This window comes from Neophocaena asiaeorientalis, unplaced genomic scaffold (assembly GCF_003031525.2).
Source record: "Neophocaena asiaeorientalis asiaeorientalis breed wild unplaced genomic scaffold, Neophocaena_asiaeorientalis_V1.1 scaffold597, whole genome shotgun sequence".
Lineage (NCBI taxonomy): Eukaryota > Metazoa > Chordata > Mammalia > Artiodactyla > Phocoenidae > Neophocaena > Neophocaena asiaeorientalis.
This window is the reverse complement of record NW_020172664.1, coordinates 94,971-108,630: the sequence shown is the minus strand read 5'-3', so window position 1 is coordinate 108,630 and position 13,660 is coordinate 94,971. Positions and strand designations below refer to the sequence as shown.

The following is a 13,660-nucleotide window of genomic DNA, read 5'->3' as shown; positions in this document are numbered from 1 at the left end:
CAAATTCCCCTCCCCAATTCTGCTCCAGACCTTTCCCCTCACTTTATTAGAAAAGGACAAGTACTGCAGCAAAGCATACCCATATGAATTTTTTTCTATAAATGTAAATAATCTATTTTATCATTCAATAAACAAATACTCATCACAGTAGGATGCTGGGGACACCAAGCTAAAAAGAATAGTACCCCTTAAATGACTTCATGAATATTTTATCATTTAATCCTCACAACAGTTTTAAAATAGGTACCATCTGGATTTCCCTGGCAGTCCAGTGGTTAAGACTCCACACTTGCACTGCAGGGGCACAGGTTCGATCCCTGGTTGGGGAACTAAGATCCCACATGCTACGTAGCGCAGCCAAAAAACAAAAAAGTACCATTCTCTTTTTAGAGATGAAGAAAATGAGCTTGGGTAAAACGACTTTCCCAAAGTCTAACAGATAGTACTTAAAAGAACCAAGGGGCTTCCCTGGTGGCACAGTGGTTGAGAGTCCGCCTGCCGATGCAGGGCACACAGGTTCATGCCCCAGTCTGGGAAGATCCCACATGCCGCGGAGCAGCTAGGCCCGTGAGCCATGGCTGCTGAGCCTGCACGTCCGGAGCCTGTGCTCCGCAACAGGAGAGGCCACAACAGTGAGAGGCCCGCGTACCGCCAAAAAAAAAAAGAGCCAAGACTGAACCTCAGGTTTCTTGAGCCCACATGTTATAACTATCACCACCTTTACCCCCATGCCCATGGCTCACTGATAATTCATTATAACTCTTCAGTCTACTTTATTTAAAACAGATAGACTTTTTCCGGACTTCCCTGGTGGCGCAGTGGTTAAGAATCCGCTTGTCAATGCAGGGGACACGGGTTCAAGCCCTGGTCTGGGAAGATCCCATGTGCCACGGAGCTACTGAGCCCACGTACCACAACTACTGAAGCCCGCGCGCCTAGAGTCCGTGCTCCGCAACAAGAGAAGCCACTGTAATGAGAAGCCTGCACACCGCGATGAAGAGTAGTCCCCACTTGCTGCAGCTAGAGAAAGCCCACGCACAGCAACGAAGACCCAATGCAGCCAAAAATAAATAAATAAGTAAATAAATTTAAAGAAAAAAATTTTTCCACTTACAATTATTCCTGAACTAATCTCACTGGCGTTTGTGTACCACCTTCCTTAATAACTCTATAGATCAGTCAAGCAACTTGCAAGTTGGTTCCTCCTCCCTAGTACTGTTAATTTTTACACTTAACCACTTTTAGAGTTACAACATTAAGTCCAATATCTTCATTTAGAGATGAAGAAAGTAAGACTCAGAATGTGTAAGTAACTTTTCTAAGACTACAGATTTGGATTAGGCTAAGGTCCTGTGTACTCTTATTCTAACTCAGTTACTACATTTTGTTAATGCTCTTCCTTTCTGTGTGTGCATATAGCTAACAAGAGAATATTAAAAGATTAGACTGTTACAACATATAATATGAAGAGCCTAAGGAAATTAATTATACTTACATTACTTTCTGGATCTGATAATATGGCAGATGCCAAGGCTGCGATACGCATTTTCTTCTCTTGTAGTTTCTTCTTCCTCTCAATTAAATGTTCTTCTAATGTCAGCTCTTTAATGGGTTCTTCAATGATCTCTGAAACAGATTAGGTTCCCCCTCTTAAACATGTCTTTATTTACAAGTATCCAAGAACCTTAATTAATAAAATAACTTTCTTGTAGTAACAAATAATCGGGACTTCCCTGGTAGTGCTGCGGTTAAGAACCTGCCTGCCAATGCAGGGGACACGGGTTCGAGCCCTGATCTGGGAAGATCCCACGTGCTGCAGAGCAACTAAGTCCATGCACCATAACTACTGAGCCTATGCTCTAGAGCCCACGAGCCACAACTACTGAGCCCATGTGATGCAACTACTGAGCCCGCGTGCCTAGAGCCTGTGCTCCGCAACAAGACAAGCCACCGCAATGAGAAGCCCATGCACCGCAACGAAGAGTAGGTCCCGCTCCCTGTAACTAGAGAAAGCCCGTGCGCAGCAACGAAGACCCAACACAGCCAAAAATAATAAATAAAATAAATAAATTTATAAAAAACAAATAATCATGATAGCTAACTTTTATCAAGCATTTGCCATGGGCCAAGATTACTACATATCACCCTCTCAACAATCACATGAGGCAAGTACTATCATTAGCTCAATTCTGTAGATACACTGAGGCAAAGAGAAAGTAACTTGCCTAAGCTCATATCCCTGGCAGAAATGGGATTCAAACCCAGGCAGTCTGACTTAAGAGTTCACATTTTTAACTACTGTGCTAATAAACCCACAATAATTCATACTAATTAAGGAAAAGAGCAATCTCATTTAGTTTTTTTAAAAGTACATGCTCCTTTGTTTTCAACTCTATACAGTCCTTTGAGCTACACAAAATACATCCACCTTAAGAAATTCACAGGGAATTAGATTTAATAACACACAAGCATAATCTGTAATGAGCTGATGAAGGATGCCTAAAAACAGTTAACAGTTGACCTGTAATCTCATTTACACTAATATGGTTTGCTAAGAGAAAGTAAAATTTAACCGGCTTGTTCTATCACAAATTCCAAACCGATATAGTTTCAAACAATAAAATACGTTCAGGGCTTCCCTGGTTGCGCAGTGGTTAAGAATCCGCCTGCCAATGCAGGGGACGTGGGTTCGAGGCCTGGTCCAGGAAGATCCCACATGCTGCGGAGCAACTAAGCCCGTGTGCCACAACTACTGAGCCTGTGCTCTAGAGCCTGAGAGCCACAACTACTGAAGCCCGCATGCCTAGAGCCCGTGCTCCGCAACAAGAGAAACCACCGCAGTGAGAAGCCCGTGCACCGCAGTGAAGAGTAGCCCCCGCTCGCCACAACTAGATAAAGCCCACATGCAGCAATGAAGACCCAACACAGCCAAAAATAAATAAATTAAATAAATAAATTTATTTTTAAAAATAAATAAAATACGTTCTTTCAGTTTAACTTTGATTAGAACTGTTCTAGCTATCAGAACCCACATTTAGTTATGTAAAGCAGACATACATAAAGTATAATTGCTCTAAGAAAGAACCAAAATAATTCTGTACCACAGAATCATTTTTACAATTTAAGCTAAAAAGTGAACAGTTATTTGTAGGCAGGTCCTTCTTTACAATTAAAAAGAATTCAAAACAGCAACAATTTATAAGATTCTTCATGCATACCTAGACATCACAAACATAACTGAATAAAATTTTCCATAATAAAAGCAACAAAGAATCAAATTACAGGGCTTCCCTGGTGGTGCAGTGGTTGAGAATCCACCTGCCAATGCAGGGGACACGTGTTCGAGCCCTGGTCCAGGAAGATCCCACATGCTGCAGAGCAACTAAGGCCGTGCACCACAGCTACTGAGTCTGCACTCTAGAGCCCATGAGCCACAACTACTGAGCCCACATGCCACAACTACTGAAGCCTGTGCGCCTAGAGCCCATGCTCCACAACGAGAAGCCACTGCAATGAGAAGCCCACGCACCACAACAAAGTAGCCCCCGCTCGCCGCAACTAGAGAAAACCCATGTGCAGCAACAAAGACCCAACACAGCCAAAACTAAATAATTATATAATTTTTTTTTTAAAAGACTCAAGTTACACAAGGTAACTTTCAAAATGTGGGAAAATGTTCGAAATGAGCTTGAAATGACCAGTACTCCAAAATGCACATTCCAGATTTTAATTAATTCACATTAAGTAAAAAAATGTAATTCTCAATTAACAATTTAGTAACTAGAAAGATGCATCCCATTACCTTCTTCAGGTTCCATCTCTTCTTGATCCTCTTCATCTTGGTTATTGTCAATAACTATATGGAAAATATGCATATTAAAAATGTGATAATATACATAAGTGGTAAAACCACAAGGAAAACCAGGGAAGTGATTACCATAAAACTCAAGAAAATAGTTACTTTTGTCAGGAGGGAGCAATTAGTGATTTAGGGGAGTATAGGGAAGTTTCTGGGTGCTGGCAGTACTTCCTTCTTGCCCAGATGGTAGTTTTATGGGTATGCTTTTGGTGATAAACCACATACCTTCACATCTTTGATTTCTGGACTTTTGTGTGTATTTCACAAAAAATACATGTAAGGAAAAAAAGGCTAAAAAAGGATGACTAATATGCTCTAATTTTAGAAACAACATAATGAAATACTCTGAAAAGAATCACCTTAACTTTGTGGCTTCAGCTGTACTCATAGTACAATGGGCACCTGAGATAACCATCTGTATTTCCGGCCAAAATCAAGTTTGTTCTATGACTAACTGTAGCTATCCCCTTTTGTAAATATGGGTAAAAGTTAAAAGAAAATAAATTTTGAATGAAAAAATTTTGAACGTGATTATTAGTAAGGAGCTAAAATTTTAACTAATACATGGGCTGATCACCTGGTTTCTCTCTGGTCTGTGGGATTATACCACTTTTATCTTTAATAGGAAGTAAGTGAATCAGTTCCTTCTCTGGTGCAGTTTGCAGAGTTCTTGGTATTTTTTCATATTTATCTATAACATGCTCATGCTTCCGCTTCCTGGCGTGAACAGGCTCACTGCAGGAAAAAAAAAATTTAGTTTTAATATATTTAAAAAAGAACCTAGAGACCTATCATTTTAAAAGCATAGAAAAATAAACCACTAACCAAACCTTTAATAGGCATATAGATATTAGCATCTAGACCAAGCATTTGTATAGTAAATGAATAAATGAATTGTATGGCCAACCATAAAGACTCAAACTATGGCTACACTTAGTTTTCCCTTTAGAGGCAAAACAAAGGTGAAAGTTACAGCAGATTTTTCTTTGAAGAATATTCCACAGAGCCAAGGGTGATATCATGCTATTTTACTTTCCCCAAAACTGTCACAACATAGCATGGACTTTTGACTTAGAAGTATCTAAGTTTAAATTTCAGATCCACTACTTGTGACAATGGGAAAGCATTAGTTTCCTCTCTGTAAAAGGGAATAATATGTACCTAATAGGGTAACAAGGACTGAGGCATGTGTAACATGGCCATAAAGAACTCGGGACCGCTCTGCCTCAAACAAAGAACAGCATACTTCACCCATTCACTCCACTTCACTATTCAGACTCAAAAGAAATAAAGATATACACTAAATAAAATCAGCTTGTTTTATTTATGAACTAACGTTATTTAGGAAATAGACTGAATAGGGTTTACTCTTTGTAAACACTGTGTTCAGAGATGAGCAGCATCTTGCACTAACCACCTAAGTAAAATTCAGAACCAAGTTTTTAGCAGTGAAAGGATGCGAATGACTACAATCTAAATGAAGTATTACCTAGAAGAAAGATCTCTCGTTAGAAAAGATGCTCTTTGCCCTAAATCCTTCATTAACTGTAAGTCATCTTCATCCATCATATCTAAAGGAAGGGCTTCCTCCTCTTCTTCCTCTTCCCTCTCAATCCTTTTACCTGTTCCAACAACAACAAGAAATCAGAAACAAGTATTAGAAATGTAGAACGCTGCATTTTTGTGTCTATGATAGGAAAAGCATGTGCTTTACTAACACCTTAGCCCAGTGTTTCTAAACGGGAGCACTACTGACACGCTGGGCAGGACAATTCTTTGTTGTACTTGGGTGTCCTGGGCTAGGCAAAATGCCAGCATCTCTGACCCCCTGAAATCTAAATGCCAGGAGCATTCTTAGGTCACTGTAACAACCAAAAAATAAATGTGTCCACACATTCTGCAATGTCCTTCAGAGCATTTGAGATCACCCAGTTCTTAAATGCTGGGGTTCCTTAAAATTCTGTTCTAGGTTCTCTTATTTTCACGCTACACAGTCTCCATGGTGATTTTACCCAAGCCTAAGGCTCTGATTACCATCTACATGTTGATAATTCCAAAAACTATTCTCTCTAACCCAGATCTTTCACTTGAACATTACACTCTTATACCCAACTGCCTGAGAGACTTCATTTAGATGCTCAACATATAAGAATGAAGAAATCTTTTGCTTCTATTTTTAAAATGTAATTACTAACACATCATGCTTTTTAAATTCTTCTGAAATTTAGATAGATCTTTAAAAATATCTAACTCAACCAATGCATTTTTTTTTTTAAATAGATGAAGTACCTGGAGATTAAGTGACGGACTAAGGCCACACTGCTAGTAAGCAACAAAATTAAGAGAAAAGTTCAAGTTTCCTGACTTCCAGTCCCATGACCTTTTATACATCACAATAACGTGTTGCCAAGGGATCAAACTAAATAGGTCAGGATAAGAGAATGAGATGGGCATGGGAAGAATGAAGAGTCAGATAGAGCCAAATATGAATTCCCTGAAAGTATGAGTAACCCTGTAGAAAAACTGGTCTGACTCAAAATGGTCATATTCCTTACCTGTTTTTTGAGTACTTGGGAATTTTTGAACAGGTTTACAAAAGAATAACCCTGACAATTACAGCTCAATTTCACTCCAAGTTTCCAAGTGAAAAGAAAGCCAGAAGTTTAGAAAACTAAGTGAAACTTAGCAACACTGTGAAGAATGCACCAGAGAAAAGCAATGTTCTTACCTTAGCTAACTGCCAGTGAACGGAAAAGTGGCAGCACTGGCATGCCCAACAATTATTTACATTTGCTACTCTGAGTCTGTTTTCCCAAGTATGTATTGTATCTTCAGATCTGCTTTCTAGACAAACTGAAAGGCGAGTCTAGCTCTTTCTCACTGTGAATACTGTACTGAAATGTTTTCTCATACTAATTGTGATAAAGCATATAGGACTACGATCCTTACCTACTCTTAGGAAGACCTGAGAACAAGAAGAGTGATTACTAGAAAGCAAAGTTATTCCATGAAGAACATTTTAAAACAAATCAATGGAAACTGGAACACATGAATGTTTTCACAATTACCTGGTCGTTTTTTCTTTGGGTCCTCCAATGGAATAGGTTTCTTAGACACAGCATCTTTTACAGCTTGTCTTAGTTTCCTCTGTTCTTTTCGGTACTTCTTGAGAGTGCTTTGTTGTTTAAATTGTTTGTTTTTTAGTTTGTTTTCAAGTTTGACTTTACTAGTTTTTAGCAACTTCCGAAAGCTTGGGACCTGTTTTTTATTTCTTCTCTAGAAAACAACAACAGAAGAAGCACTGCATATCCAGAAATTTAAATTATTTTTAAAATCAGGTTAAAGAGAATTGATTATAAAATTTCATTAGACCAATTCCACAATTTTAATGTCTCACAGCCATGGGTCTTGGATATAAAAGCTAAAACCACACTATGGCATTAATCCTACAGAATGGCACTAGATCATCAGTTATTCAACAGGAGGGTCTTCCTGTGACCAGAATCCACAGATGCTCAAAGGAGTCTAAGACTCCAAAAAAGGTGAAGAACCACTAAGCTAGTGGTAAACGGTTATTCAAGGCTAGCTTAACGCCTGTAGTTTGGCATAATAAGAGCAAAATGCTGGCTGTCTTTCACAATAACTGACGTTTACATATCGCTTTACTGTTTACAAAGTGCTCTAACATATTACCTCCAACAGCCTAGTCAAGTAGCGACAGCTGTTATCCTCATATTACTGGGGAAGCTACGGCTTAAAGAGTCTATGTGATTTGTCAAAGACCCTTAAACTAAGGAAAGCAAAACTGAATTCGGGTATGTGGATTACAACTCTCTTGCTGGTGACCTCTCAGAAATTACTTGCTTTTCTATCTCCTACCCTTTAGGGAGAAAAAAACGGACTTATTTCAGGTCCCACAACTCATAAGCTCATTGAAGGCAGGACCCTGCTTCTCATCTATGAAATAACGGGTTCAGAAGATGGTCTTGTAGAACCCTTCAAATCTGACATCCTATGTATGAACTCAAGACTCCGTGCTAGTCTCACTGCGGTCCCTTGAAGCCAAGCGCGCACAGCTGGCGATGAAAAAGGAGCCAGGTCTAAGGGCGGGGAAACTGACAGCGCTTAGAGCCAGGAAGGACCCCCCCCACCCAATCTAGGCCACCGCCCCCCACACAAGGGCGAGAACCGCCGAAAGGCTGCACCAGGGAGCGACTCTGTGAGCCAAAGGGGCCATAAGCCGCGGGGACCGAGCTTCTAAGGACACTTACCGCCTTCATCCTTAAATCTGCAGGGGAACCCAGGCCCGACAAATTCACCAGGGGCAGGGGTAATCCGGGAATCCCGAAGGAGAAACACACGTGCGAAACCACCGTCACTGCTCTAGCCGGAAGAGGCTCTTAGCCCCTTCCCACCCTCCGCCGCCGGAAATGGGGGCGGGACTTCCGTAGACAGGAGCGGGCACGCGCCCTTTCGCGGTAACGTTCTCGCGTCCCTGGGCCGGCGGCGCCGCGGCGTGCACGCGCATGAGCACACACGGAACCGGGAATCGCCAAAGGTGAATGGTCCTAGGGTGGGGTTCACCTCACAGGGTCTTTGAATCTTTGACTCTTGCTCTGTTTCTTTGAAATTCTTAAGGAAATCGGGCTTCTCCCCTCAGAACGAAAGGACTTGATTTTTTTCAATCCCTGCCTTCATTTTGTACGTCTCCTCATGTTTAGCTTGTTGTAGGATGTAGCTCGTCTCATCTTTCTTTTATAGATGCTGAGTTTTGTAGTCAGCTTTCCTCCCGTAAAGTCGTGAGGACAGAGAAGAGCTTATTCCTTTCGTGTAGTACCCGCCCCTCGCCTGGCCCTCGACAAGCTCTCTGGGCGCGTTTGTGGAATGGCTAATGATTTCTCATGACCTTTCGGCACTCAAAACTCTATGATTCTTTTTTTTTATTATTAAAGTTTTTATTTTGAGACAACTGTAAATTTCCATGCAGTTATAAAATATAATAGAGATCCCATATATCCTTTAGCCAGCTTCTCCCAAAGGTAACATCTTGCAAAGCTATGATATAACAACCAGGATATTGAAAAGTCCATGATTCTTAATGTTTTATTTTGAAACACTTTTTGCCTTAATTTTAACCACTGTCTGATTAAGAGTTATACCAGTGAGATTCATCTGCATTTCAGTATCTTACAACTATTACTTTTCTGTAAATTATACTGTCTGCTTAGTAATTCCGCCAGTCATGAGTTTTAACAGGACGATTTAGACATTGCAAGAATAAGAGTATGTTTTTCAAAATGATTGTCTCTCAAAGACTTTTTTTCATGAATAAATTTTAAAATTCCACTTCAGATTTTTTTTTTCTTAAGTCTGTGATTCTGAGCACATCCCTGACAGAGTCTGGCCTAGCAGTCCTGAGCCAGAGGGGAAAAGCCAGCAGAGGCTCCAAAGAATCTGACCTCCCTAGTGGGTGTTGATCTTATAGAGACTGAGAGGAAACCTGCCAATTTCTGGATCCCCCTTCAAAGACCAAGAATCCCATTCTATCCAGAACTCTTCTTACCCTCCCTTCCAACTTCCCCAGTTTCCCCATTGCTCTGTGTTCTTTACACACACTCTCAGAAACAGCAGAACCTATCCCACTGGAATATTACTTCATCAAGCAAATTGAGAACATTATCCTGTACTCTTCCCAAGTGGCTGAATTCCTTCCCAAACATAACAGCTTATCTGTGGTCACTCCCATCCTTTCAGCCTTCCGTCCAGTCTCTCCAAGGGTGAAGCATCCCCATTTCCGTTCAAAACCAACTTCTCCCAGCTTCATCTGACTCCATGTATCGCTAATTATCCCTTTTCTCCTGTATTCTTTCTCTCCCTAATGGATCTTTACCCTTGGCCAGTAAATATACTGAAATCTCTTCCATCCTTAATTTTTTTCCTAATGACTCCATCTCCTTTTAATTGCTTTTTTATTTTCCTCCTTCCCTGTTTGTCTTTACTTAGAAAAAAACAAAAACCACAAAAACTAGTTTTATCTCCACTTCCTTTTCTCTGTTATCACAGCCCAAGCCTGTACTAGCCTTTTTAAGAATTAAGTCATACTCTTGGCCCGTTTTAAGTTTATAATCAACCAGAAATCTTTGGATCATTTTTAAACAGTTGTTGCCAAGCTAAATCTCTCCCATCTTGGTTTTGAGCAATCTGTTATTTAAACGCAAACTTAACAAATGGAAGTTTACATGATTCCTACTAATGTAATCTTCTGGTTTCTCAGTTATGTCGTCCCCAGCTTTGTGTCATTTCCCATTCACTCAAATCACTGCTAAGCTCAGTTTGGGCTCTAGATCCTCTTGGATCTTCCATAGCTTTCCTGGACACTTGAGCTAAGAGGGGTCACTGGACTACCCCAAACTAGCTTCACAGGTAACGTACCCAGAGTTTCCTGTGAGCCCTTTTGAGACTCTGCCCATAACATTCCACTGAAACTGCTCTCATTAAGATCACCAAGAACCTCCAAGTTGTTGTGAAATTTTTTTAAGTGTGCACAGAATTACATCATTTTTTTTCTTTTTTTAACTTTATTAGATCTCTCTGCTGCATTTTTCCTTTCTCACATTAGAATTTTGACTCCCTTGGCTCCCTTAACAGCCTCTTCCCCAGGTTCTCCTCCTACTTCCATTCTTTCTTCCTCCTGCCTCTTCAATGTAGATGACTCTCAGGGTTCCACTGTTGGCCCACTTTTTTTTTTTTATCTCAGACACAATTATTAAGTTTTTTAAAAATTTTATTTATTTTTGGCTGCGTTGGAACTTCGTTGCTGCGCGCGGGCTTTCTCTAGCTGCAGCGAGCGGGGGCTACTCTTCGTTGCGGTGCGCGGGCTTCTCATTGCGGTGGCTTCTCTTATTGCGGAGTACGGGCTCTAGGTGTGTGGGCTTCAGTAGTTGTGGCTCACGGGCTCAGTAGTTGTGGCTCATGGTCTCTAGAGTGCAGGCTCAGTAGTTGTGGTGCATGGGCTTAGTTGCTCCATGGCATGTGGGATCTTCCCGGACTAGGGCTCGAACCCATGTCCCCTGCATTGGCAGGAGGATTCTTTGCCACTGCACCACCAGGGAAGTACCAGGCCCACTTTTCTACTTCTCTTTATGTTCTACTTGCTCTTCTGGTGTGATCTCATCCATCTACCTAATGCAAAGAGATTCCTAAATCTTTCATCTGGTCCATATCTCTCCCTCAAGCTTCAGTCATGTAACCACCTACCTCCTGGACATCTCCAGAAGATAACCATGGAACTTCAGATCACCATGTTCAAAATGAAACTATATTTTTCACTTGTACCTCTTCCAACATTGCCTATTTCATTCATTTACCCACAGCCAGAATCCTGATATTCCAGAGATCTTTAGAAATAAGCCAGGGATTTCTCGGCCATTCACCATATTACAGTTCTGTTTTCTATAAACAAACTGGTTTGAAAACTGTCACTAAGTGGGCAAAGTACAATAAGGCTTCACAGTTTCCTGTCCCACAAGATAATGTATATGTTATAAGAAGGGACCTTGAAGAAACTAAAAGCATGTAATATGTTCAAAGTAGATGCTTCGTATTTCCTTATGAAAAATTACTAAAGGTACCAGATTATAATTATAAGTCTCCCAAATCCCAGCATCAAGAATTTGAAAATATACATGTCATTCCTCTACCTTCGTCAATGCTAAAATATAGTTGAGAAATATATATATATAGTTGAGAAAGATAATTATGCATGACCAAATAGAGGTTAATAAGAGATTGCACAGGTGCTAAAAAAAGAAAAACGATAAAAGAAAGCTGCTTTGGAGGAAAGGACAGAGCAATGTATATTTAAGTGGACCTTTGTAGAAATGACAAAGTTCAGGTAGGTGGGATAATATTTTCTAAGTTCAGATAGTGCAAATAATTTATATTGTGCATCATCAGAAAATTAGGCTAAAATAGCTAATAACCATAATTAGAACTAATGATTAATTATTCAATTTAAAATTAACCAAAAACCTAAATAATAACAAAAAATAATAACGTAGCAGATGTTGTTGTTGTCATCCCATTGACATCCTCTCAGCACTTCCTCCATACATGCCGGAAAGAAGTCCTCTGCAAGAGCTTGCAACTTTTCACCTGAGTTTTTCTCAACCCCTGCAGGACAGGACAGAAGTGCCAAGGAATTTTCACCCCTGAGAGCAGCCTTCAACCAATGACAAATGGAAGCTGAAGGATATATACATATACTACCTGTGGCAGGCTGGAAAATGTCCTCTGAAGATATCAGGCCCTGAAACTGTTGAATTTTATGTTGTAGAGCCAAAGGTATGATTAAGGATCTTGGGATGGGGAGATGATTCTTGAGTGTCCAAGTGGGCCCTAAATGCAATCACATGTATTCTTACGGGCTAGGCAGAGAGAGATTTCACACAGAAGAGGAGGAGACGTTGCCACAGAGGCAGAGAGTGTAGTGATGTAGCAACAAGTCAAGGAGTGCCAGCAGCCATCAGAAGGGGGAAGAGGCAAGGAGCAGATTCTCCCCTAGAGCCTCTAGAGGGAGGGTGACCCTGCTGACTGCATGATTCCAGGGATACTGATTTCAGACTTCTGACCCCTAGACCTGTGAGAGAATAAGTTTCTGTTGTTTTCAGCCACCAAATTTGTGATTTGTTACAGCGGCCATAGAACACTAATATACCGACATTTATACTAATAAGTATACCAATGTCCTCACTCCTGAGAAGTAGGACAACTCTGAGGCATCTTCCACACTGTCTCCAGGAGTCTACAAAAGGGCTGAGCCCCACCTGCAGAGGTAACTTACCCATCAGCCCACTCTGTTACTGGCCTTCTCTCCCCAGTCTCACTTCCCCACTCTGCTATCAGTGGTTCCAGGTCTCTCCTTCAAGATAAACCACATACTCTCAAATCCTTGTGTATTAGTTTCCTGGAGCTGCTGTAACAAAGTACCATAAATTGTGTGGCTTAAAACAACAGAAGTTTATTCTCTCACAGTTCTGGAGGCCAGAAGTTGGAAATACAGTAAAGGTGTTGGTGCGATTGGTTCCTGTTCAGGGCTCTGAGGGAAAGTCTATTCCATGCATCTCTCCTAGCTTCTGGTGATGGCTGACAATCCGTGGCATTCTTTGGTTTGTAAATGCATCACTCCAGTCTCTGCCTCCATCTTTACATAGCATCCTCCCTGTGTCTCTGTGTCTTCACGTGGCCGTCTTCCCCTCATATAAGAACACTGGTTATATTGGATCAAGAACCCACTCTGATGACCATATCACAACTTAATTACATGTGCAAAGACCCTATTTCCAAATAAGGTTACATTTATAGGTACCAGGGATGCGAATTTTAATATCTTTTATGGGGCACACAATTCAACTCATAACACCTTGACTCAGGGTCAGATTTGGGGACCCCCAACCTAAGACAATTATCACTTATGAAGCACTTTTTATATTTCCCTAAATATAATTATCTTACTTTATCCTCAATAATCTTATGAGATAAATATTGGCTCCATTTTAAGTTAATAAATCTGAGGATTAGATACTATAGTGTAGTCAACTCATTGTTATATCAGGTGAGAAATGTAATAAGATGCCAGTCCCACCAGTGGGAGTGGTTTTCAGCAAAAGAGATCAAATACCTTAAGCTTTTTTTCTCTAATCTGCAATAATATAGATCAGGAAACAATTAAAGAGGGATTTTCCTAGGGCTGTGATATGTATTCTTTTCTATTTAAGACTTTTGTTGATAAACTTCTAAGAC

At 40.6% G+C, this 13,660-nt stretch overlaps 1 protein-coding gene and 1 long non-coding RNA gene across 3 annotated transcripts in view; one reads left to right on the top strand and one right to left on the bottom strand.

The window, feature by feature from the left end:
- Positions 1-8,246, bottom strand: part of NOC3L (NOC3 like DNA replication regulator) — a 47,374-nt gene extending 39,128 nt beyond the window's left edge. The window contains exons 1-6 of one of the 2 annotated variants that reach the window (XM_024739520.1): positions 8,131-8,246; positions 6,928-7,135; positions 5,349-5,481; positions 4,437-4,594; positions 3,803-3,856; positions 1,496-1,626 (exon numbers count right to left, since the gene is read on the bottom strand). In XM_024739520.1, coding sequence (XP_024595288.1) covers positions 1,496-1,626; positions 3,803-3,856; positions 4,437-4,594; positions 5,349-5,481; positions 6,928-7,135; positions 8,131-8,139 — 693 coding nt within the window. In that variant the 5' untranslated portion in view covers positions 8,140-8,246. The remainder of the gene's footprint in view (positions 1-1,495; positions 1,627-3,802; positions 3,857-4,436; positions 4,595-5,348; positions 5,482-6,927; positions 7,136-8,130) is intronic. The other variant, XM_024739521.1, reaches the window with a different exon arrangement.
- A 93-nt stretch (positions 8,247-8,339) lies between these two features.
- On the top strand, positions 8,340-12,742 carry LOC112396044 (uncharacterized). The gene is made up of 3 exons (XR_003002491.1): positions 8,340-8,417; positions 12,038-12,202; positions 12,554-12,742. It is a non-coding gene; the product is annotated as an uncharacterized LOC112396044 (long non-coding RNA).
- Positions 12,743-13,660: the final 918 nt, after the last annotated feature.